General features: G+C 41.8%; 1 protein-coding gene across 2 annotated transcripts in view; it reads left to right on the forward strand.

Moving 5' to 3' along the window:
* RBM20 (RNA binding motif protein 20) overlaps positions 1 to 23,007 on the forward strand; it is a 101,692-nt gene that overhangs the window by 65,964 nt on the left and 12,721 nt on the right. Inside the window, exons 2-9 of one of the 2 annotated variants that reach the window (XM_077784687.1) lie at positions 8,417 to 9,596; positions 11,221 to 11,282; positions 11,457 to 11,548; positions 11,896 to 11,987; positions 15,872 to 16,015; positions 16,944 to 17,075; positions 18,830 to 18,909; positions 19,703 to 20,387. In XM_077784687.1, coding sequence (XP_077640813.1) covers positions 8,417 to 9,596; positions 11,221 to 11,282; positions 11,457 to 11,548; positions 11,896 to 11,987; positions 15,872 to 16,015; positions 16,944 to 17,075; positions 18,830 to 18,909; positions 19,703 to 20,387 — 2,467 coding nt within the window. Of the gene's footprint in view, positions 1 to 8,416; positions 9,597 to 11,220; positions 11,283 to 11,456; positions 11,549 to 11,895; positions 11,994 to 15,871; positions 16,016 to 16,943; positions 17,076 to 18,829; positions 18,910 to 19,702; positions 20,388 to 23,007 lie in introns of both variants that reach the window. The other variant, XM_021526015.3, reaches the window with a different exon arrangement.

The following is a 23,007-nucleotide window of genomic DNA, read 5'->3' on the forward strand; positions in this document are numbered from 1 at the left end:
CATAGCATGTAAACAGCTTTTAGGAGAGATGGTGATACTAGATTAATTCTGAAATTATTGTCATGCTCCTGGGTGACTTGTGGTCACAAGCTGTCACTTTTAAGCTGACCTAAGGTACAAACAGAGGATCTCAGGTTTGCATGGATTTCTGTACCCTATGTCAGTAGTATTCTGCCAGAGACTTAGTTTACTAATATGCTTTTTCATTAAACTTTTCAAATGTATCATTGGCACTAATATTTAAAAATAAAAGGAGAGTTTCATTTTTTTCCCCCTGCAAATGGCAATCCTTTCTTTGGACAAAAATGAAGCAACTTTAGAAATAAAAATCCTTCTTTGTACTCTACCCTTTCCACAGTGATATGTCATTTTCCTGTCTACAGACTGAAGATATTACCTTGGTAAAAGGGCTTTTATATTGTCTTACGTTACTGTGAAATAGAAATGGCTTATTCAAATGAGGAATTATCCGCCTACCACATTATGGCTCCTACTTTCAGCATACAAATGAAAACAGATGTGCCTCCAGGCACTGCAAGATATTGATACATTCAAACTTATTATTATTATAGTGGTTAACAATGCCATGCAAAGAACACATTAACAGGAGGTGTGGTGAGATATTGCTGTATTATCTCTTGTAGTAAATACTATATGTCAGGAATTATTTTTTGGTTGGGCATTTGTCTATGCGCTCATGTAAAAACCTTTAAAGGGTTTCTGACTTGTGTTGTTTTGTTTTTAAAGTTTGCATATTCTTTTCTCCATTACATTAAGCTTTCCAGATCCTTTCCCCCCACAATTCTGTTCTTTCCGAGGGGAGGCCGGGGGCAGCGCCGGGAGCACGGAGGAGCCGTGTGGCAGAGCAGCAGCACCCCGGGGCAGGGGTGCATCTGCTGGAGTTCTTGCCCTGTTCCCGACAGAGTTACCTGGCACTACCAATGTTAATCCTTCTCCCTGCCTTTTTGTTCACCCTATGGATTTGCATTATGATCCATACCACCTTTTCTCCTACTTTTCATCCCCCAAGAGACCTTCTGTGCTCCTCGGTCCCAGGCAAGTCCCCAGGGCTGTTCTGTTGGCAGCTTGGGGCAGGAGCAGGAGAGGTTTGAGAACTTAACACCCTGACCCCACCATATGCACAGGGCCCATGGATGTTGGGGTCCTGAGTTATTTGGGTCCCCCAACACCCCTCTTTACAGTACCCCTACTGGGATGCTGGTTTGCAGTTTGATCCAACCAACCAGGACTTTGGTCAGTAAAGGGTATTTGAAGCCTGGTTGATAAGAGCTGTTGCCGGAAGGGTGCTGGGGAGGCAGGCATGGCTGCATGGCACTGCCAGGCTGTCATGGCAAGCCCTGAAAGCTCCACAAAATTGTGACATGATTTCTCTGCCAATTTAAAACTTTACAATGCATTACTGAGGGCACTGATGTGGTGCTATAGCTATTTCTGACAGGTTTTAGCGTAAATTTATAATAAACTTCAAAAAATATAGTTCTTTAATTTCAGTAAATAAAGGATTACATTTCCTTGGGAAGCAGTTGCAGCTAGATGCTTGCAGTATAGGTAAAGTATTAGTATGGCTGCCTATCAAAATTTAAAATATAGACCAATGTTCCTATGTGCACACTAATGCTCAGAGACATCTCTGACATACTGTGGCACATCATCAAAACCCAACAAAATTTAAATATCATGAAACTATACGAGAACTTTCCCAGCTTTTGGAAATAATGACTTGGAACCTTGGGTTTATGTAGTATATTTGCTAGACTATGTGCTTTACTTGAAAAGACCTGAGCTTTACCTAACTAAATATTTATGGAGAGATTCATTGCATGGGGGAAAGCAGAAATAAGCCCAGTATGCAATCTGGAGTTCCACACAATATAAGAAGCACATTTTCAGGATAAAATATGTACTGAGGAACATCTACAGGAAATGTGATGGCCAGCGCAGACCTCAGTGGTACCTGGTATTATTCCTGAGTTGTAAGTGCCAGCTGTTTTCTATGGCACTGGATTCAGCAACTGAAAGCAGCTAGAATGAAATAGAAGTAAATGTTGTTGCAAAGAAGCCAGAACACATAGTTGATTTTAAACAACAATCCGAGATAACTTCCCCAGAAATATAGAGCAAGAGTTGTTAACAAGAAATCAGTCTCACTAGAGATGATCCACCCTTTTATTCTTGTAAATGCAAATATGTTTTGTTGGTTTTTTTTTCTTTGCAGAAGTGACTGTCAGGGACAAAAACATGGTCTCCTAAGCATGCAAAGCAGAGCTTCAAGGTGCAAAACATATCCTTGAATTACTGGTGTGTGGAAAGCAAATGGAAAGCGTGCCACACTTTCCTTATTTGGAACACCCTTGGTTTATTTGATGCCTTCATTGATAACTTGGGTGAGCAAAGTATCCATTAAATCTGCAATTGATGCTGAGAGGAGAGGCTTTGCAAGTGATCTGGAGGCACCATGGGAATTCAGAGTAATCCTGATAAACCAGACCTGCCTTAATGTGGATGCAATATTGATGAGGATGAAATGAAATTGTGATACAATTAATCCTTTGGACAGTCAAAAGAAGCAAGGACTGAGCTAGTCCTTATTGTGATGGAAGTCAGACCATCTGAGCTCCTAAGATTCCTCCCAGCCAGCATATCAGGGCAATATCCCTTCAGGAAAGGAGTTGGGTGTAACAGGGAACCACAGGACTGTGCTGTGTTATAAAGAAAAGCAATCAGCCTGGGATTGCAAGCAAGTTCAGGACACAAAATGTGTAGAGAAAGGAGCTGAGATGATTGCAGAGAAGATACAATAGCAGCAGCTACAGGTAAGAGAAGCCCTTCTCTGTGGGCATGGGATGATAGGCTTAGGGGGTCAGCAGACAGCCACCATAGGGTTTGATGAGTTTTATAAAATTAAGGGGATTTGAGCAGTAAATTATCCCTAGGGGTCATGAAATATCCACCAAAGAAGCCTTCTAAGAGCAGATTAAACAAATATGTCCTGAGGGGTTGAGTTCAGCTTCAGAGATCCTTCTTCAGGAACTGGTCTAACCATCATCCTAAGAGCACTTCCAATTTTATTTCTGTGGTCAAAACAAAGAACTGTTATCCAAGACAAAGCTACTGTTTTGCCCCTTTATCTTGTTCCTTTCTCTGTGAAAATTGCCTGGCAAGAGAACCTTTTGGCTTGAAAGTTTCACACAAGCAGAAGGACTCTTGGTAGGAGGCAAGCACTTAACTCCCATTAGCTTTGTAAACATCAGGGTTAGCAGCTCTGTGGTAACATTTTACATTTCTTCTTCTAGATAACTGTTAGGCTAGATAATTGTCCGGTCAGTAGAGTTTAGCATTGCCAAACATGCAAAACTCACTTGGCAAAGCCTGTGTATACATTGGCTGATGTTTTATTTTCCTCTCTCAGAAGTGTAATGGAAGGCTTTAGAAATCATTATTTGGGATAAGAAAGGTTTTACTTGCAGCTTATATATGTATTAAAGTAGCTTATGGTTTTTAGTGCTCCCCATCATTAGCTGAACTTACTGGGAAACATGATCTCTTTTTTATTTTATCATTTCTAACCAGAACTCAGGAAAAAAAAAATGGTGGTAGATTATTTCAGAGCTTAAACTATGAAGGTGAAGGGTTTTCTCCTTTCAGCAGTCTTTCCAAGCTTTTATGACCACGAAATTCATTTTACTTAAGTGAAAAAACCCAACAAAACAACTTCTTGTGGAGCTGAAGGGAAAATGAAGAGTTATTTAGTATCAGCCAGAAACAATCTAAGGCCATAGGAGAAACTTCTAGAGTTCATTTTTTAACCAATGCTCCAGTCTTTGTTGGTATAAGTGCTGGATTTATTCAACAAGCAAAAGTGAATATAGACCCTGTATTGTTAATAAGATCAGCAAAACAGCATTATATTAAATGTAATTATAATAATTAATTATTATTATAATTAATATGTGTTGAGAAGTTTGCTGAACTCAGTCTTTACCCCTAACAGTGTTTGAAATATGACATTGTAGTTCCCTTGTGTTCAAGAGGCTGGATTCTGTTGTTACATACAAACATGCAATTTTAATGAAGTGTTTTTAAATTATTTTAATGTATTTTAATTTGAAAACTACATCTACCCCTAATATCTTGCCAACTTCATCATCAAACAGTTGACTTGTATATTTTTAAGGCATTTTTTATTTGCTTTTTTAGTACAGTGGCAATTGTTTTGGATGAGTTTAGAGAAGGCAGCCAAATATGTTTTACATAAATTATACATTACGGGGGAAGGTATGATCATGTTTCTGCATAACAGAATGATTTTGTGCCTACATAATTAGGAAATGGTTCTGTGTGATGTATTCAGGAGTCCTGGATCATAACTTTAAAGTTTGCTAACTGATTCAGGAGCAGCTTTAGAAAAACCAGCATGCTACTGCACACATTTAAATCTAATAGTGTACTAGTGCAGAGTGATGGTACGTTTAGGATACTTGGATATGTTAATGTCCTTGTCATTTTAATTCTGAAATTTTAATATAGTAATACAGACTGCTTGGGGAAAAAAAGGGCACAGTCTGGAACAAAAACTACCAAAAATTTATCATGCAAATATTTTGACAGGTAGGTGTAATTATATGTAAAGACATGTCTTGGGGAGGGAATGCAAAAATCTTCGAAGATATGCAAGATTCATATGGGAGATACAAGAAAAATTCTGCACTGCTGTGAATTAGTCTTTTTCTTTTTAAAGTATTCAAATTCACACCTTATGCAGCATTTCTAATATTTGCGAATATATAAATAGCTGCAACTCAGATCATTAATTTATTAGTCCAGTTTTTTTTATTTCTTTCCTAGTTTTTAAAGGTGCTGTGCATCATTTTGAAACCCTTAGTTTCATCAGTTGAAAATCAAGCTCTAGGTTGTTGGTCTAATAGACATGTTTTGTGGTCAACCTTTTCATCACTCTTGTAGACAGGATTGCTCAAATAATCCAGCCATCTAGATACCTTACCTCTGACACTGTTCCTGGATACTAAAAGCATAATAAAGATTACAGGAATAGCAGGTGGGCTGAATTGATTTATAGTGATATGACCTTGCCAGTGTTTGCAATCCCATTGTGAGTGCTGTGATATCAATGTACAATCTCAACTCCCGTCTTTCAGAGCTGTGTGAAAACTTGTCTGGGCTATGGATTTCTTTGTCAAAACTGTGGGGCAGCACTCCTGCCTATCATTATTTCAGCAGAGAAAGACCATTTCTTGCCTTCCTAGTGGTGCTGGTGTAGGCCAGCTGTACAGCGGGTGTTAAATAAATAAGTGCAGAGGACAACTTCTGTTTACTTTTTACATTGCTGACCTTATAATCGGGAATGTTTTGCACGGGATAGAGCTAACTCTGTCTGACGCAGGCCAATTCCCCGAGCGCTTGATGGAGAATGAGAGCTTCATTCAGCTGCTTTCAATCATCTTGTGGCAGAGACCCCCCACAAGCAGGTGGGGGCTTGCCTTTTTGTAACCTGAGGATGAGCTGGGGGTGGGAGGCATGTCCAAATGGGGAATGGCATCCACAAAATACCTTAGCTGAGTGCTATCCTCACCTTGTGTTTGAACTTTCCAGTAGGTTAGTAAGTCTGTAGTAAGATTATTTACAAAATTATGTTATCAAATACATAAACACTGTGGTAGTAGCATAGAAAGAAACCTTCAAAGCTGTGCACGCTGACTCAATGTATCTCTTGTGCCACATATTTCACAACAGAACAGAAATCCTCAAATCTGGTTATATTCTCTAAAAGATGCTTTATGTACAGCTCTTCTCCAACCTTCTATTTGTATATCTGCTTTCCTACTGACCCAGAAACAAGCACTTCCTTCTTTGCCTTGGTTAGATGATAAAATATTCTGTTTCTGCTATGGGAGGATAAACTTTGTGACCTGAAACACCCTGAAATCTGGAAATTCATAGTAGACATGGATTTTGAAGGTTTGGCTATTCCCAAACCTACTGGTGCATGGGAACAACTGCTCCCTCTTATTCTGTCTCTCTCTAAGCAGATTGGAGGCTGTGGCTTCTTCATACTATGTTCATTTTCGGTAAGGTTTCCCACATCCCCAGTCTTTCCTTGGTTTGGACTGTTGGCTTGCAATCCAAGGATGAAGCCAGCAGGGCACAAGGAGCTGGTGGTGCCCTGCTCCACAGCAGGATCCAAAGGCTGTTCGTCTGCAGTGGCCAGAGCATTTCCAGTGCAACTGTGCAGGGCACTCCTGGCCTTGCCTTCCCCAGACCCAGCAGCACATCCCAGGAGCAAGCACAGATCTGGGGAGAGGCAGCACCCAGGGCATTGCCCAGCTGGGGGTGCAGGCTCTTAGAAACAGTGTTCCAAACTTGGTCAAGATATCAGGAGGCTGAGGCAGCTTCAGGGCTCGTGGCAGTGTCAAGTGAGATGGCTTCTCTGGAGAGGGAGCCTGTTCCTGTGTCCAGCAGGTAGCCACCAGAGCTGGGAAGTGGCAGCAGCTGTTGGGATAAGCACACTGCTGCGTAGGCTTGTGGCACAGTGGAATTAGATTGCTGGGAACAGGAGTCATCTGTGGCTCCTGAGCTGAAAACATTATATGCTGCTGGCTTTTCTTTCTGAGACCATTAGGCAGATCTTATTTGCATGCTTTGTAAAAGTTTTTAAAAGAGTTTTGCAGCTAAAGAACAAAGGGTATAACTAGCTATAAAATGAAACAGTTGTCAGGACTGTGGTAAATGCCAGAAAACACACCATGAGTCAGGATGCTGGTGGCACAATACAGCCTAGGCACAGGGCCATGGTATGTCCCCCAGTGGCAATGACAGTGCGTGTGCCGTTGTGACAGCCCCTGCTCATTGAGCCCCTCTCACCACATGCACTCCTCAGCAGCTTTTGTGGGTCCTCAGGATCTCCTCGGCTGGGGTTTCTGAGGCCCTCCATGTTGTTTTGGCTGTACTTGCGTCCTGACTCTCATCCATAATCAAATTTACAGCAAACTGAATTGTAAGTGCAAGTCAGAGAGTAAGTGATGGAAACCACATGGGGAAACAAAAGGCACCTCAGCTCTGAAGCTGAGCACTGGTGTCAGCCTGTGCTGGCAGGGAGTCGTGTCATTACATAATGATGCATTTATCCAAACGGTGTTTTGTGTTTTGGGAGACAGATGTGCCTTGCAGTTGCTAGTGGAAGTTAAATGTTAAATTCGAAACCCATTCATTTTCTCTTAGTCATACTTTGGATTTAACCAGATGTTTTCCTAATTTGTGGTTTTCAAATGTAGCATGCTGACAAGACATTTATCATTAACTACAGCTTCATCCATGCAGTTTAGCAAATTGGCCAATTATTAACAGTGAGGGTTGCGTGGTGGTTGATGCATAGTTCCTGCTACTTTGAAAAGCCTCAATTGAAACTCAATACATTTTTACAATATAAATTAATTGAGCTTTGGACCACATCCCTGTTGTGTGAGTGTTCTCTGCTCTCACTGTCAGAATGAAGAGCCATTTGTAATGCATTGAGTAGCTGTGCTTTCTGTGAGCAGAGGTGGTAGAAAGTGAAGGATAAAATTTTTCCAGTAGAAGTATGAAAATGATGGTTTGGTGGTGGTGCTGTGAACTGGTGAGATGTCTCAAAGATGTTTCCCAAAGCAAGGAACCATTATATGCCTGAAAAATTAATCTCCTATTTTCCCAGGTCTGGAATTCAAGCAGGCAATTCAGTCATTTATTCATCCCATGTATGAGACTTGAAGGACAACACTCAGTGTACCTCTTATTTCTAAGAAGTATAAAGACCTTGATTTTCAACAGCTGGCACTGCAGAAATTTTGTCTTACATTCCAGCTGAACAGGGAAAACTCTTCAAGACAACTTGTTTGTAGTTGCTTCTCATTCATTTTTTTTCCTTTTCTATATTTGCATTTGCAAAACTATAGGCATTGTTACAGAACAAACTCCGGTGCAGATTAATAACACAAGGACTGTAAGCAATTAAAATAAATGCATATGGAATATTTTCTCTTGCTTTATTCAGCCAGATATGCTAGGTGGGAAATACCTATGGGGCTGGCTTTAAAATCCCATTTGATGTCCTCTTCTTCACATCTGCCTGCTTTGTAGGAAAAGGGAATAATGATGGTATCACAAAATCAGTTAGGATCAGTGATGTCTCAGCAGGGAAGCTGAAGTTTGCATGAAGTGCAGAAGAGGGGGAAAATTGCTGATTTGGGGATGGTGTGGGAAGGCCTGTATGGCCTTTGCTTTCTGAGTTTTGATACACTAAGTCTCTGGAAATGGCTGTGTATCCCATGCTGGGCTTTAACAGGAGGTGAGCATAGGTAGGCATGGGGTGAATTTGGCTAACTCAGATGCTGATTGTTTGCAGTGCTGCCAAGCTCCTGGAGAAGAGTCCATTCTCTGTTGGCGCCCCAAGCCCCCTGCTCCCCTCGCCGGCGAGCCTGCAGCTGGCGCAGCTCCAGGCACAGCTCACGCTCCACAGGCTGAAGTTGGCTCAGACTGCCGTCACCAACAACCCGGCCGCTGCCACCGTCCTCAACCAGGTGCTCTCCAAAGTGGCCATGTCACAGCCACTCTTCAACCAGCTGAGGCACCCCACGGTGATGAGCGCCCCGCAGGGCCACGCCGCAGGCCCACCCCAGGGGCCTGGCATCGCCGGCACCAGGTTCCCCTCTGGTGGCATTGCCTTTCCTGCCCAGAGCCCGGCCTTAGCTGCCCAAGGGGGAGGTCTGGGAGCCGTCCAGGCCCAGGCGCCCAATGCAATTGTCATGAATCCCTTTGGAAGTGTCATGGCTCCAACCTCCGGCCAGCAACCCGTGGTGGTGGGTCTCAACAAGGCAGGTGCTTCCGCATCTACTGCTGCAGGGGGCTTTTATGAGTACAACAAGCAAAATGCCATCAGTGCCACGTCTCAGGCATTCGCCTCAGAGGGGGAACAGTCCAGCCAGCACGGCTTCCTTGCTGGTGGCACCCACACTGCCGCCCCAGCAGCAGGGCCACGCTACGAGAGTCACTTTGGGGCTCCCGGCCAGCTGCAGCACGAGGCGGCAGCGACATTTCCCAAGGAGTCCTACGGGGCAGCAGCACAGCATGGAGCAGCACGGGCCTTCCCCAGCGACCCACACCCAGGCTCCCATCCGAAAGGAGATCCCGGCCCTGTCTTGCATGGCAGCAGTACAAGCAACCAGTGGGAAAATATCCCTAATTTCCCCAGCCAAAACAAGCCTGACCTCATGCCCGGCGACAGCCTGTGGCCGTCAGCGAGTCAGCAGCAGTATGAAATAAGAAACGAGCTGTACAACCCCGAAGAGCCGACACCTGACACAAAGTTCAGCACGGCCGCCCCCCCCGCCTTCGGCCGCCTCAACCACAGCGCGCAGAGCTTCGGCAGCCCTCGCATGAGGCAGAAGGAGGAGCGCGGTGGCAGCACGCCCGAACTGCCCACCCGCTCCCTGCCGCCGCACCAGCTTGGCGACCTCCGCGGCGTGGCCCCTCTCCACTTCCCCCACATCTGCGCCCTGTGCGACAAGAAGATCTTCGATCTGAAGGTGAGTGGCTTGAGGGTGTCCCTGGGCACGGTTCAGACCCTCGAACAGGCTGTCAGGTGACTGACCTGGCCACAGCTCCTGCCACCCCTCACTGCCAGTGTCCATCACCACAGAGGTGCCCTGAGAGACGCAGAAACAAAGGGCCATAGTTCTGCTGAGGGCATGGTACATCTGTTTCATGGCAGTTACGGGGGCTTCGAGATCCGGTTTTGTTCCACATGCTGCCGTGAAAGGCGGTGAGATTGCAGCACTGATGTGAGAAACGTGAGGTCTGAGCGGAGGTCCTGGCTCACCTCATGGGCCCGGAGCGAAGTGGGGAGGAGCTTGAAGCTGATCCCTGATACTCAAGCCAGTATTGCAACCCCACATCTGTAGCTTCATCTGCTTCTCCTTTTCTTATCCCAAAGTCTTCCCCCTAGCAACCTCATGGAAGTAGCTTGCTTAAACAAACCAGCACTTTTTTTGTATAAACTTATTTTAACTATTCCTCTGTAGGAATTTTTTTCTTCCTTGTGTCTCACAGGAAATTTAGGGCTCAAGGTCCCCAGGGACTCTGACCTGAAAGCAAGAATCTGCTCAGCACGTGTGGTACAGACTGTGCTCTCACTTCTCTGTTCATACTGCCAAGGGAGCTCCAAATTCAACCTCACCCTCAAGAAACAGCTTCCCAGTTTCCCAGGCCATGTGTTGTAGGTCACGTTATTTAGGTCAGGTCTGGAGAAGGCCACTTAAGTGGCCCTCTGAGCCCCACAGCCATCCATGGTTGTTGTGGCCTCCTGGTGAGCCCTGTTCAACCAGTCCTTATGACCTTTTCTGTCACATCACAGGACCAGCACCTAACTACGAAGGCTTGTGTTCTCATGCTGATGGTGGCCTGACAATAAAATTATAACAGCATGTATGTAGGAAGGAAAATGGCCAGCAAATTAAATAGTACCAAATCCCTACACACCCATGGGATTTGGGGTATTGGAATATATTTGCTGTCATGTTTACCTTTTACACTTTTAGCAACTGCTTGCAAAAGGTTTTGCTTTGGTTACTGCAGCTTGTGGGGCTGGGCTGAAGCAGACCTGTCTAGGACATGCTGGGCATTTCTTTTTTTAATTAAATACTTAAAAAGTGCAGGGGGAATGCCATTGCAGTGAGTTTCAGGGGATCTTTTAGTTGGTGTTTAATGCACTACCTCAACTGGATCATAGAAATGTAAATAGCTGAATGTACTTTGACAAATGTTGCTGATCTAGTGTAATAATAAGCACTATCCTGGCTGCCTAGAATACTGAACATGTTCTTTATGGACATTGCAGGAATTGAGGGTACTTAGCACCTTGCAGGATGAGGTCTTCAGCAACAGTGAAATAATTTCATTACTAGAAATACACTGAATTTAAAAGCTAATATAGAGAAGGTTTCTTTTTGTAAAGTAACTGATAATTTAATATTCAAATAATGAATCAGTAAATGCATTCATCAAAAGTGTGCTTGGCTCCTACGTCACATGGTTTGATCTTCAGCATCTCAATATTGATTTTAGAAGAAGGTAAACTAAATGGAAGAATAAACTTTTGTAAATTTGTCTCAGGATTTTTCCTGTGTTCATTGTCTCTTTGTTTCAACATAGGACTGGGATCAGCACATTAAGGGAAGTCTTCACATCCAAAAATGTATGGCTTTTTCAGATAAGTAAGTATTATTTTAAATTTAATTCTTCAAACTGAATTGCTAACAGAGTATCCCTTACTTGGTGGTTTTCCACTGGAAATTTACTGCCTAACAATGAAGCTTCAATATTTTTGGCACATCAAGCATGTCCCTAAAGTTCTGCATGTCCCTAAAGTTCTTTTCTTTCTTTTTCAGCACTGGTATCCGGTGTATGTTAAGCTCAGCAGATGGAACATTGCATTTATCGCCAAATAATGCAGCAGTTTTCAATCCATCTAGTATTGAAGGTGAATGCTTGTATGTGCAATAGTTTAAAACACTTTTTTTTAATTGAAAGGGAAATCAGTCTCTGAGGAGAGCTGCATTTTTAAAATTAAATGTGATAAAAGTTTCCAAGGAAAAATTTTGAGAAGTTGTGCACAAAAAAGAATGAAAGCCAGTACCGTGCCCTTTGAGATATGAATTTAGTTTTCTTTCAAACAATAACTTGTTTTCATAGTACAACAAAACAGGATATAATGGTGTAGAGAATATGAGATTATTTACTATGTAAATGGGGCATTGCTTACTGAGCACATTAATGCAATTAATATGAGCCAAGATTTTAATAAAATGTGTGTAATCCTTCATTTAGATTATCCACCAAATGTTGGCGCATCTTTTATTGCTACACCAGCAAGATCCTTTGGCCAGCCAGGTCCTACATTTTCTTCTCCTCCATCAGGGGTAAGAGTGAGTACCTAAGCAAACTGATGTCTGTGTTGAGATTGTTGTAGAAGCCACTTCTGCTTACTGGAATTAAAACCCTGAAGATTTTCTTTTCGACCGTAGTCTGAATATTCACTCTGTTATTTAAACTTCTCTGCAGTTCTTTTATGCTTTTGATTTTGACCAAATATGAACTTGGTTGTAGTTTTTGTTTTGCTTTGTTTTTTCCAGTGCTAACAGTTGTCTGCTTGTCAGAGTTATTCGGGGTGATGGGTAAATAGGTTTGTCTGTGTTTTCTGTTCACTTTTTTTCCCCCGTTGTCTGACCCAGAAAGGTCAGCTTCACCTTGGAATGAAGATTTGGATTAGGTTTTGAGTTACCTTAAATATTGAGCCCATCAAGCAACCTTCTCTGGTTATCGCTCTCTGCCTCTCTCACACAGAGGTCCTCCTCCCAGAGCAATAGTGGCAAAAGACAGTGACTGCAGCTTCACTGTTATTCTCCTGGAGGTCCCAGATCAGATCATTATGCTGGACTAACTATTCCTTAGTTTATTTCAGTGTAGTATTTATATCCTCTGCTGTCACTGGTAGCCTTTCTGCAAGTTTGTTTTGATGTGGTGCCTTCCATGGTTTAGGTTTATTAGTCCCTGCCCTGCAGTCAATACAGGTCCCCAGTTTTATATTGCTCTAATGCACACTTGAATTCCTAGCTCTACAATCAAGAAATGCCAGAAAAAAGAACCAACATTAAAAGGAGATCTTATACTGACAAAGCAGGAACATTTTAAAAGGGAAAAAAGGCAAATAAAAACAAACCATATTCATAATGAAAATACAAAATTGTTAAGATTAAAATGAAACTCATTACATATCAGAACGCTACAACTAGAGCTGGGCACACCAAAGACTTATGTTAGGGCGTTCATGGAATAGCAGCAGTAATCCAGGGATTCAGCTTTTCACCTTGTTAACTTTTATGTATATATCTCTCCTGATGTGGTCTCAGACACTATGAAAAGCCAGGCTGAGTTGTGTCCCTATGCACTCCAGTTCACATCAGGCACTGCTTGCAGAAAGTTCACCCAAATTTCGTTAATCCAACTGATTTTCTACCGTGCAGTTTTACTGTGCAAGAGGTTATTTGACGGGGTTTCAGCTTCTGCCTATCACAGGCACTGTGAGTGCAGGCCAGCAAAAAGCAGAGCTGCTCATGACAGCTGCCTCCAAGGTCAGAGGTGGACTAGTAGTGGGTGCAGAGGAATGCTCCTTTTCATCATGTCTGTCAGCTTCGCAACAAATGAAATCACTGCTAATACCAGTGTCATTTCTTTTTAGAATCTGTCACTATTTATCATTTAAGCTGCCTGAAGAAATCCTCTTCTGAATGACCTGTAGTATTTTGAGACATAAAAGAAACAATAACTTTGATTTTCCTGAATGCTGTAAATCCCTTTTTTCTTCAGAAGCCTAGTGGATGAACAGGGAGCTATATTAGAGGTGTTAAGACTGAGTTTGCCAGCTGTCATTCACTCTGCAACCCAGGTGGCTTATAATTTATTACACCTTTGCATGGTGGTATTCACTTTCAGCTAAGCTGCTGCCATTTAACTGAGCAGTAGGAGATTACACTTGACCCTGCATGTAATCATAAACAAAGTGTTCAGATTTCTGGAAGAGCTTGCTCTGTGCTGTCCATGTTCACATTTCTGGAAGAGCTTGCTCTGTGCTGTCCATCTGCAAATAACTCTATCCCTCTGTAAAAGGCAAGTGCTACCAGTCTTCACTTGGACGTGGTGAGCCATTAGCACTGGAGGGATGAGACTGGCAGTTTCTTACTATCTTTAGAAAAAATTTCATGTGAAGCTTGAGAAAGGGATAAAAAATTTGAAAAGTAAGAAATAACAACAAATGTAATAAAACAGCTGTAATAAAAAAAATCACCAAATTGGATGGGTGAAATAATATTTTAAATAATACAAGGTGCATTTTGCTGTTGTACATAATTTTTTTTAGACTTTTTTTTTTTTTTTAATAGCCATGCAACTACATTAGTAACCCCTGGTAGATGGTTGTTGCCAAGAAAGTTAACTTTGAATCTTACTGAAAATTACATTCAACACCTGGCATGCAACAGCTCCTCTAACTTCCTGATTGTAGATATGGAAGTGTATATTCCTTTTCTGGCCATGATTTACAGCTCTGTTTAATGAATGGATCCAGTTTAACTGCAATCAGCTGACAAGATTATTGCTTGGTACAGCCTGTTGACTTCTGGCATGAGTATGTGACCACTTCTTAATCAAGAACTACAGCAGGTTTATGGCATAGCATTTTAATTTAAGCCATGGCCAATTGTGAGAAAGTGACAACATCTTACAGTTGTTTGATTTAATGTTCTGAGGGCTGTGTGTGGGAACGTGGGCTCTGGAGCCAAGGCAGTGAAGAGCTGAGCCTTTCTAGTCCAATACCATCTTTTAACAGATCTAACAAAACAAACAGAATGTGAGTGGTGGCCTGGGGTGTTTTTACACTGGGACTGCATTTGATGTTTCCTTTCCTTATCCTCTAGCTGTAGTAGTGTTCTTCTGTTCTGTGCTACATGCTGCCTTGTCATGCATGCAGACATCACTACCTTTTCTGTTCACTTGGAGTTGAATTGCTTCATCTTTTCAGGATCAGGTCTTTGTTATTTTTCTGCCAGAATAAAAACCTTACTTCTGGACTTTTGCACTTCTTTGACTTACCTTACACACCTGAGTGGGATCTGTGAGATCCAAGCTTAGTAGCAGATCACTGTGTAATGCAGGGTTCTAATGCAGCAAAAATACACAAATGGTTAAGTGGTGAAGTCTGGAGGAAAGGCAACAGGATGGAGGTGTAAATAAGATAACATTAGCTCTGTAACTTGTGAACTTGTGTGAACATTAGCTCTGTAACTTGCTGACAAGCCAAACATTTGTGATGGCTCTGGTGAACTTGATCCCACAAGATTACATGATTTGCATCTTCCCTTGAATGGGACAATTTTAACTGAAGGTAGAGTTACTTCTTCAAGTAAAATCCTAATGCAGAGGTCATAAACATGGAGGTAGTCTGGAAAGATTTAATCCTGTGTGAGTGACGTTTTGCTTGTCATTAGCTATGGTAAATTAACATTCTCTCTGGCTGTACCCTGATGCCTTTTGCACAGGGAGTGTAGAGCCTGCTTTCCATGCCAGGGAGATGGGCAGCTCTTTCGGAACTGCCCCAGCACTTCAAAATAGACTTCCACCCTTGGGAAGTGATCACCACGCCAGTACTCTGTGCCTGTGCCAGCACAGTTTGGGAGCTCTGCCTCTCTGCATGTCGAGTGCTCACTGTGCCCCCAGGGGGAAGTCCTTCCTCCTGTGTGTTGTTGCAGTGAGAGGGAAAAGTAGCAGGTTTTCTAACTCGGGGTACAGCTGTGTGTCCTCTCACAAGTCAAGTGGGATCACTTTTACCCCAGGCCCAGTCTGTTCTGTGAAGAAGAATTTAATTTTAGTCCCTGCGATCCTGAACACCCATGTAGTCACATAAAATGATCTCCAATATACATAAATTCAGCAAGGACTGCAGTGAGCAGTTAGTTTTTGCAGGAGTATTGTTGATCCTGTTTGAAGGACAGTCTCCCTTATAGAAATCCTCTCTGGACTTTGCAAAGTCCAGGAATGGAAGCTCCATTGCATCCTGCACTGCAGCTAAACATTTCCCTTTCCATTTGTACTTCTAAACCAGGATGTTAAAATTCAAGTTTTAAAGAATATTTTTTTATTAATAGCAGGTGAGCAGAGCATTTCATTTTTTGCAGAAATGTAAGATGTTATCTAGTGGAGAGAATATCTAACATAAAACCATTGGTTTGCATTGGGTTTTTTCCCCCAGTTTCCCCAGAGGAAATCTACACTGGGTCGAGTTGTTCACATTTGCAACCTCCCTGAGGGAAGCTGCACAGAGAATGATGTCATTAACCTGGGCCTCCCCTTTGGAAAGGTCACCAACTATATCCTCATGAAATCTACTAATCAGGTACTGTACATTTGGGGTTACCAGTGTTGACATCTGTTGGCATAAAGACATAAAGATATGAAGACATAAACATGAAGACAGAGTCTTTGGGGGAAAACCTCTTATTTAATAATAGAAACTTAAATATATTAAGTCTGCTCTCAAAGTGAAAAAAAAAGTTGATGGTCACTGAATTAGAGGAGGATGCAAATATGACCACATCAAAATAAATTCTTGTTTAAAAATCCTGGCAATCTCAATGAAAAAGTGTTGTGAAACTGTACTTTTACTATTTTTTTTTAAAAGTGAATTACTTCCTGCCTTCTCTCAGCCATTTTTTAGGGTTACTTTCAGACTTCTCTTGTTTATAGTAGCTTAAGTATACCCTAACTATCTTAAGTGTACCAGTGGTGTAAGCTAGTAAGAATAGAATATCTTCTCTCACATTTCTGCAACAGACAAAATGGATGGATGTAGAATCCATGCTAGTGGAAAATGTTTGAGATTGTAATGTGTAAAAATCACAGAATCATAGAATAGTTTGGGTTGGACGGGACCTTAAATATCATCTAGTTTTAACCCCCTGCCATGGGGAGGGACACTTTCCACTAGAACAGGTTGCTCAGAGCCTCATCCAGCCTGGCCTTGAGCACTGCCAATCAAGGAAGATTTCATACCAGTCATTTAGTTTTGAACTGAACTGTCTTCTAAGGTGATATATAGTCTTTAATAGCTGGTTTGAAAGTATTATTTGCAGTTAAAGAAAGAATGAGAAATGGACTGAGTATTATCATTTCAGCTTCAGGCCTGGAAAGCTACCCAATTTTATACTATCAAGACATTTTGCATGAGAAGCATCCAGAAAAAATTTATTGTGCTGCCTTTTCTCTCTTTTACTTTGTATTCTTAATTATGTAATGGATTGTAAAGTTCCCTTCATTTCTGCTAGGCCTTTCTGGAAATGGCTTATAGTGAAGCAGCCCAAGCCATGGTACAGTACTACAAAGAAAAACCTGCTATGATAAATGATGACAAGTTACTTATTAGGATGTCTAAAAGATACAAGGAATTGCAGCTGAAGGTAAGATGGTCATTCTTGATCATATTATATGAATTTCCATGGCACATCTGGAGAATACATTTGAAAATATTCTTGCTGATTACTGATTTTTAATTAATGCTTTAATATGATGGAAAAAGAAATAAAGATAAATTGAGGAATGTAAATTATCGATCTTTTACACTTGCTCTTATTTTAAATTGTAACTCTTGGAAGAGACCCCATTTTCTCTGATCCTTTCATACCATTATTTCAAAAATCCCTTCTGAGCTTCCTTGTGAGCAGGCTCCCTACATTGCTTGGTCTAACAAAGGCCTAAAATACAGCCATGTGCTTGAGCCATAGCACAGTCTTGACACCAAGCAGTGGTACCACGACTAAACAGCATACTGATTTCTTTTTATTTTTTGTGAATGATCTAAGTTATAAAGTAAGTTGGCAGGGATTTTTTGTTTGTTTGCTTGGGTTTTTTTCTGTTTTTTTGCTTTGTTGTTTTTGGGGTTTTGGGTTTTTTTCTTTTTTTTTTTTTCTTTTAACATAGAGTCAAACCAGAGCAATATTCTTTAGACTTTCTGTAGAGTGTGTGACACTTCTGTTCTGGACACTTGAGTGATGTCCAGAGATCACTGTTCTTGTGAAAGTATTTATAGAGGCTTATATACTACCATGTAATACTAAGAGAGTAATTTTATTTCATGGTGACTTGGACCAGAACTGGCAATGCAGAGCTTAAAAGCTCCATATTGTATTACCTAACACAGCACACAGTTATTTTATAGAACAGCTCTGTAATGTTCCAATTTAATGTTAAGAGTCCTTTTATGAGCCTTGGGGAAAAAAATAAAGGAACTTGGATGGTTTGGCCTGACCTTTAGAAAAGCCTCTTTCTCTCCTGTATGTGTATACTAGTTTAAGGAGACTTAAAATGAGTTGCCAAAGTTCATAAATCAGGGCAGACTTTCCTAATGTGGTACAGGGAGGTGTTCAGATATTAGGTGGTGGAGATTGTGCATCTTGAAAGAGAGGCAGGAGCTACCCACAAGAACGCCATATTTTGCTTAGATTCCAGGAAGATTTTACTGCTTTTCCAATTTGGCTGTGCAAAAGAAAGAAAGCAAATAAAAATGCAAAGAGGGATGCATGAACTATATGCTGTTACAAACTCCTGAGTGCATAATTATATTCCTTGTCTGTGGGTGCTCCAAGTGTCTGAGGAATTGCAAGCACTCTGGCCGGTGTAGGGCATCCTACCTAGGAGTAATCAACACCCCAGTATACATCTTGCACTTAGCTTGTCTGAAGCTTGTCTAAACATAGTCCTTTAGAACTATACACCAGAAAAAGTAACTCTGAGATCAAGAGAAGGCAGTTCATATCTAGAGGATCAGAGATAGGCTGCTATACATATTTGATTCTGTATCAGAAAAATTGTCTGGTTTGTTTCCTCTTAGATCCAGTTCCTAGAAAATGCTCTGTAGTGGTTGTGTAACAAGGTTTGAAAACAAGCTAGTTTTCAAAGCCTGTTAGAGCAGCCAAACATGAGGAGGGAGTGCTACAATGTAATGGAGCAAATTTTCCGTTTGTATCATTTTACTGCTTTGATCCTGCGTTGAGAAGCCAACTGTAAAAGGGAGTGTAACCACAACACTGAAACAAAATATTTCTAGTTATAGTATAATTGAATGAAGCATGGATACTGTTTCTTGAAGGATAAATCACCTGTATCAGCTTGGGGAGTAGAGCAGCATGATAAACAGTGCCTTTGTTTTTATTAGAAACCAGGTAAGAATGTAGCTGCTATAATCCAGGACATCCACTCACAGAGGGAGAGGGACCTGCTGCGTGAAGTGGACAGGTAAAGTTTCTCCAAAGTTTGGAATTGGAAGTCTGTAAACCTACAGGTAGAAGGAGCATTATCTGTGTGTTTCCCTCTCATATTTAACTTGCTTTCCTAATTTGGATCTCACTTATAAAATAGTATATATTTTTATATAGTTCAATAGTTGGTACAGGGCCTGTATAATGAGGTCCAGTTGAAACTGCATGTTATGAAAAGAATTATTTCCTACTGATTATGTCTCAGAAAGTATATCTGGCACATGAAGAGCATAAAAATGAAACTGTTGACTGTTGACTGAAAAACATAAAGGCTGGGAGTGCTTTGAGACCAAGTGGGAAGGAGGCAATTCAGATCAAAATGTATTTGGGTACATTTCTGATCTTTCTGACTTCTGGAACTTTCAGCAAAATTGGAGAGGAATCACAGTCCTAAAACATCTCTTTTAAACAGGTGGCCTTTGTCACTTTTGTGTCAGAGATGCCCTAGCTGAGTGAGTATTAAGGGTATACACATTAGGGTCATTGTAAAGGTATTAACATATTATAAGCTTTTAATGCTAAACCCCTATGAGATGCTTTTAAGAATGAATGAATATATTCTTGACAGTTCTGTGGGGATTTAGTTAAGCTCTGTGGCTATGACACTGCCTTTTCTCCTGTTCACTGTTTGCAGCTGTGCAGTGCATGTCTGTGAAAGGCCCGGGGTCTCAGGTTCTCAGTCCCCAGGGCAGTCCCCATGAGCTTCCAGTGTACAAGAATTGGTAGACAGCAGTGGCTCAGCCAGTTACAGCTGCCTTTTCCCCCTGCAGCAGGTATGGCACTGAGAGGCCCCGCTCCCGCAGCCCCATAAGCCGCTCGCTGTCACCTCGGTCCCACACGCCCAGCTTCACTTCCTGCAGTTCACCACACAGCCCACTGGGGACCAGCAGGACCGACTGGGGAAATGGGAGAGAGGCATGGGATCAGTCCCCCTATTCTCGACGGGAAGAGGAAAGAGAGAGCAGAGAATGGCGAGAGAATGGGGATGAGAAGAGGGACAGGACTGACACGTGGGTACACGAGAGGAAACATTATTCCCGACAACTGGACAAGTTTGATTTGGATGAACGGCTTGAAGGAGGCAGAGGACACCGAGAGAAATACTTAAAGACTGGTTCCCCTGGGTCCCTTCACCCTGTATCTGGCTACAAGAACAGGGAAGATGACTATTACCGAAAATCCTCCAAGTCAAAATCTGACAAGTTTCAGAGGCAGCTGCAGGATTTACCTGGGAGAGCTAAGAGAAAAGAAGAGGCAAAGTTAAGGGAACGCAGACATTCTTACAGTGAGGACACTGCCAGGGAGGAGGCAGCTGAACAGAAGCACAGCAAGGCATCTGAGGGCTCCAGGCAAAAACAAAGTGATAAGAATAAAGTGAAGAAAGCTGAAAAAGACCAAGAAGATGCTACTGCTGAAGGCAGTGATGTAAAGGAAACAAAACCTCCTGAGGATGAGGTAAATAGAGATCTAAAAGTATATGTAAGAAGATGTGTAAGTGGCGAAATAATATATTTTCTAAAGTATCTTAGAGAATTTGTTGTGGGTGTGATGCCAGAAATGTTTTTCCATTATAAAATCAGGGAATGTAGTCATAGAAGAAGTCTTGGGAGGTCATCTTGTCCATGCTTTTGCCTAGACCATGCAGATCTATTACACTGTTGTGGTGCTGATTATATGGACATCATCATTCTGTTTCTAGCTTAGAACCTTTGGGTAACAAATGAGGGGATGGGGTCAGATAGCTGAAAATGAAACCAAGTGACAATCTGCTATTTGCATGCAGGTTGTGTGTGAAGAGGCAATTGCCCTCCTGCTAACTGTCCAGAATGCCCCATAGCTGCTCTTTCTGCATCCATCACCTGCTTCCACTGAGAGTGAGGAGGGTTGAGTTATCTGGAAATTAAGTGATACTTTACAGAGGTGCACAGTACTTATACAGGGAAGTGGTTGCTATACTATTAAAATGGGGAATTAACTTTTCATGAAAAACATTTCTTTCTGGATAACTCAACAGAACAATTGTTTCTATTAATCATGTGTCCCTACCCTAAACTGTGGCAGGGATAACTCACACCACTCCCTTCAGTGTTCTGGCAGAAATCTCTTCCCATGACAGAAACCACTGAATCAGCTCACCTATAAAATTACACAATCTCTGAAGAAATACTTCCAGTAGTAAAGTGGCAATGTTTGTGGGTTTGATTCTCCACTGGGAAGAAGTAGGAGGGGGAACACATCCAGATACCTCATTTGCTCAGTCTCAGTATAGCCCATACTCACATCCCCACCCCTTGGGGATCTAGTTACTGGCTCTTGGCCACCTTGCCGCCCCTGGAGTCCCCCAGGGATAGCTGCTGCCATCCACCCCCAGGTCTGTTGGCACAGGAGGCTGCAGAGCTGCTTGGCTGTCCAGGGCTCCATCTCTTGCTTGCGCCTTTGTGCTGCTGGGGCCATTGTTGGTTGTTTCCAGTTGACCTTCTTCTCATGTGAGGCCAAGTTGGTGGAATTTCCTAGGTTTGTAACTCACTAGTTTGCAACCAGCATCAGCACTGCCTCATGCCATAGATAAGATTGTTTGTACCACTTTTTATCATCTTTCTCCTTTGACTGGCATTTTACTATGATGTATGGTTCCTTGGGAGGAGACGTCAGAGAGCATTGTAAATCACACTCCTCTGCATGTTTTCCAAGTACTTTTACAGTGGCTTTGCTAAAGACATAACTCTCTGGGGACTATTGCTAGTAATTTATTTTAAAAGGAAGAAATAGTTTTGTCTGTCTTGAACTCACTTTTGCTTTTTCTCTCTTTTACTAAATACGAGGTAGTACTGTGGTTTTGTTCTTCCCAAGTATGAATTGTACAACCAATTCCATTTTCAACTGATCCTATGTCAATAAACAAAACAGTCAAGGTCTTCTGCAGAGTTTTAACACTCCTGCTCTCCTTACCACATCTGAGCCAACATAACAAATGTGGGTAGAGAACAGAAGAGTGGAGGCTGGAAAGTTTAATGAATTGACATTCTCCCCCACCTGTCATTTAGCCAATTCTGTGATATAAATTACACCTCTAATTTTGTTTAAAATTCTTATTCTTAATTCTTATTTGTACAGCTCTTCTAATGGAATTTATTGTTGGGTCTTTTCCCACAGTCTAGTTGACTTGCATAAACTTTAGAAATAAAGAATGTGACCTTGTGAGTGACTTTGCTTCTCTAAACCCAGAATAGAAACATACTAGAACACCACTGTGTGTTGCTATACGTGTATATTGTATTTATTTTAGCTTGAAAAAGAGGAGCAAGTTCCAGTGAAGAGCTCACCTTCAGATAATAAACAAGGAAAAGAATCTGGAGAGATTCTGGAAAACACAAGGAAAGAGAAGGTTGGTGACACATTGTTGGTGTAGCTTCTTTGAGAAAATGATTGAAACCTCAGGTTTGGTAGAACATTCTTCCAAATGAAATATTAACCCCTCATGAAAAATCACATACATAAAGGGCTTGGAGAAGGAGGTTGTTTAAATTAACTTGCCTTATCTTGACCTCTGCTTTAAGGGACAGTTTTTCCTGAAGTCTCCAGAACTCTTTTTTTAGTTACTCTCTGCTCATGTACATTGCTTCACATACATAGCGCTTGGCAGTGCCAGCTGTAAGGAATGTATACCCAAGTGAACTGGGTAACTTTGCAAACCATGCCCAAAAATAGGAGATGTGATCAATTAGTGGGAAAAGAGGGGACTATGATGAATATTTTTTAGAACATTTGCCTTATTAACTATAGATAGCAGTCTCCTGATTGTTTCTGGTTTTAATTAAATAATGCCTTTACAGCACCCCTACTGCTGCATTGCAATCGGGGACAGCAATGTCCCTGGAATTCCTCCAGCTTCATTTCTGTAGGGTCATGGGTTGATGGTCAAATATGGAAGATATTGATATCTGTTGCTGCAGAAAACTGATCTCCTGGCAAGAGCAGTGCCAGCTCACAGAGTTTTCATGCTGTTTTAGGATTCTAGGAGGGGAAGTGTGGGAATGGCCAAACAGGAGGAGAATACTGATTATTAATAGATTAT

This window comes from Lonchura striata, chromosome 7 (genome assembly GCF_046129695.1).
Source record: "Lonchura striata isolate bLonStr1 chromosome 7, bLonStr1.mat, whole genome shotgun sequence".
Taxonomy (NCBI): Eukaryota; Metazoa; Chordata; class Aves; order Passeriformes; family Estrildidae; genus Lonchura; species Lonchura striata.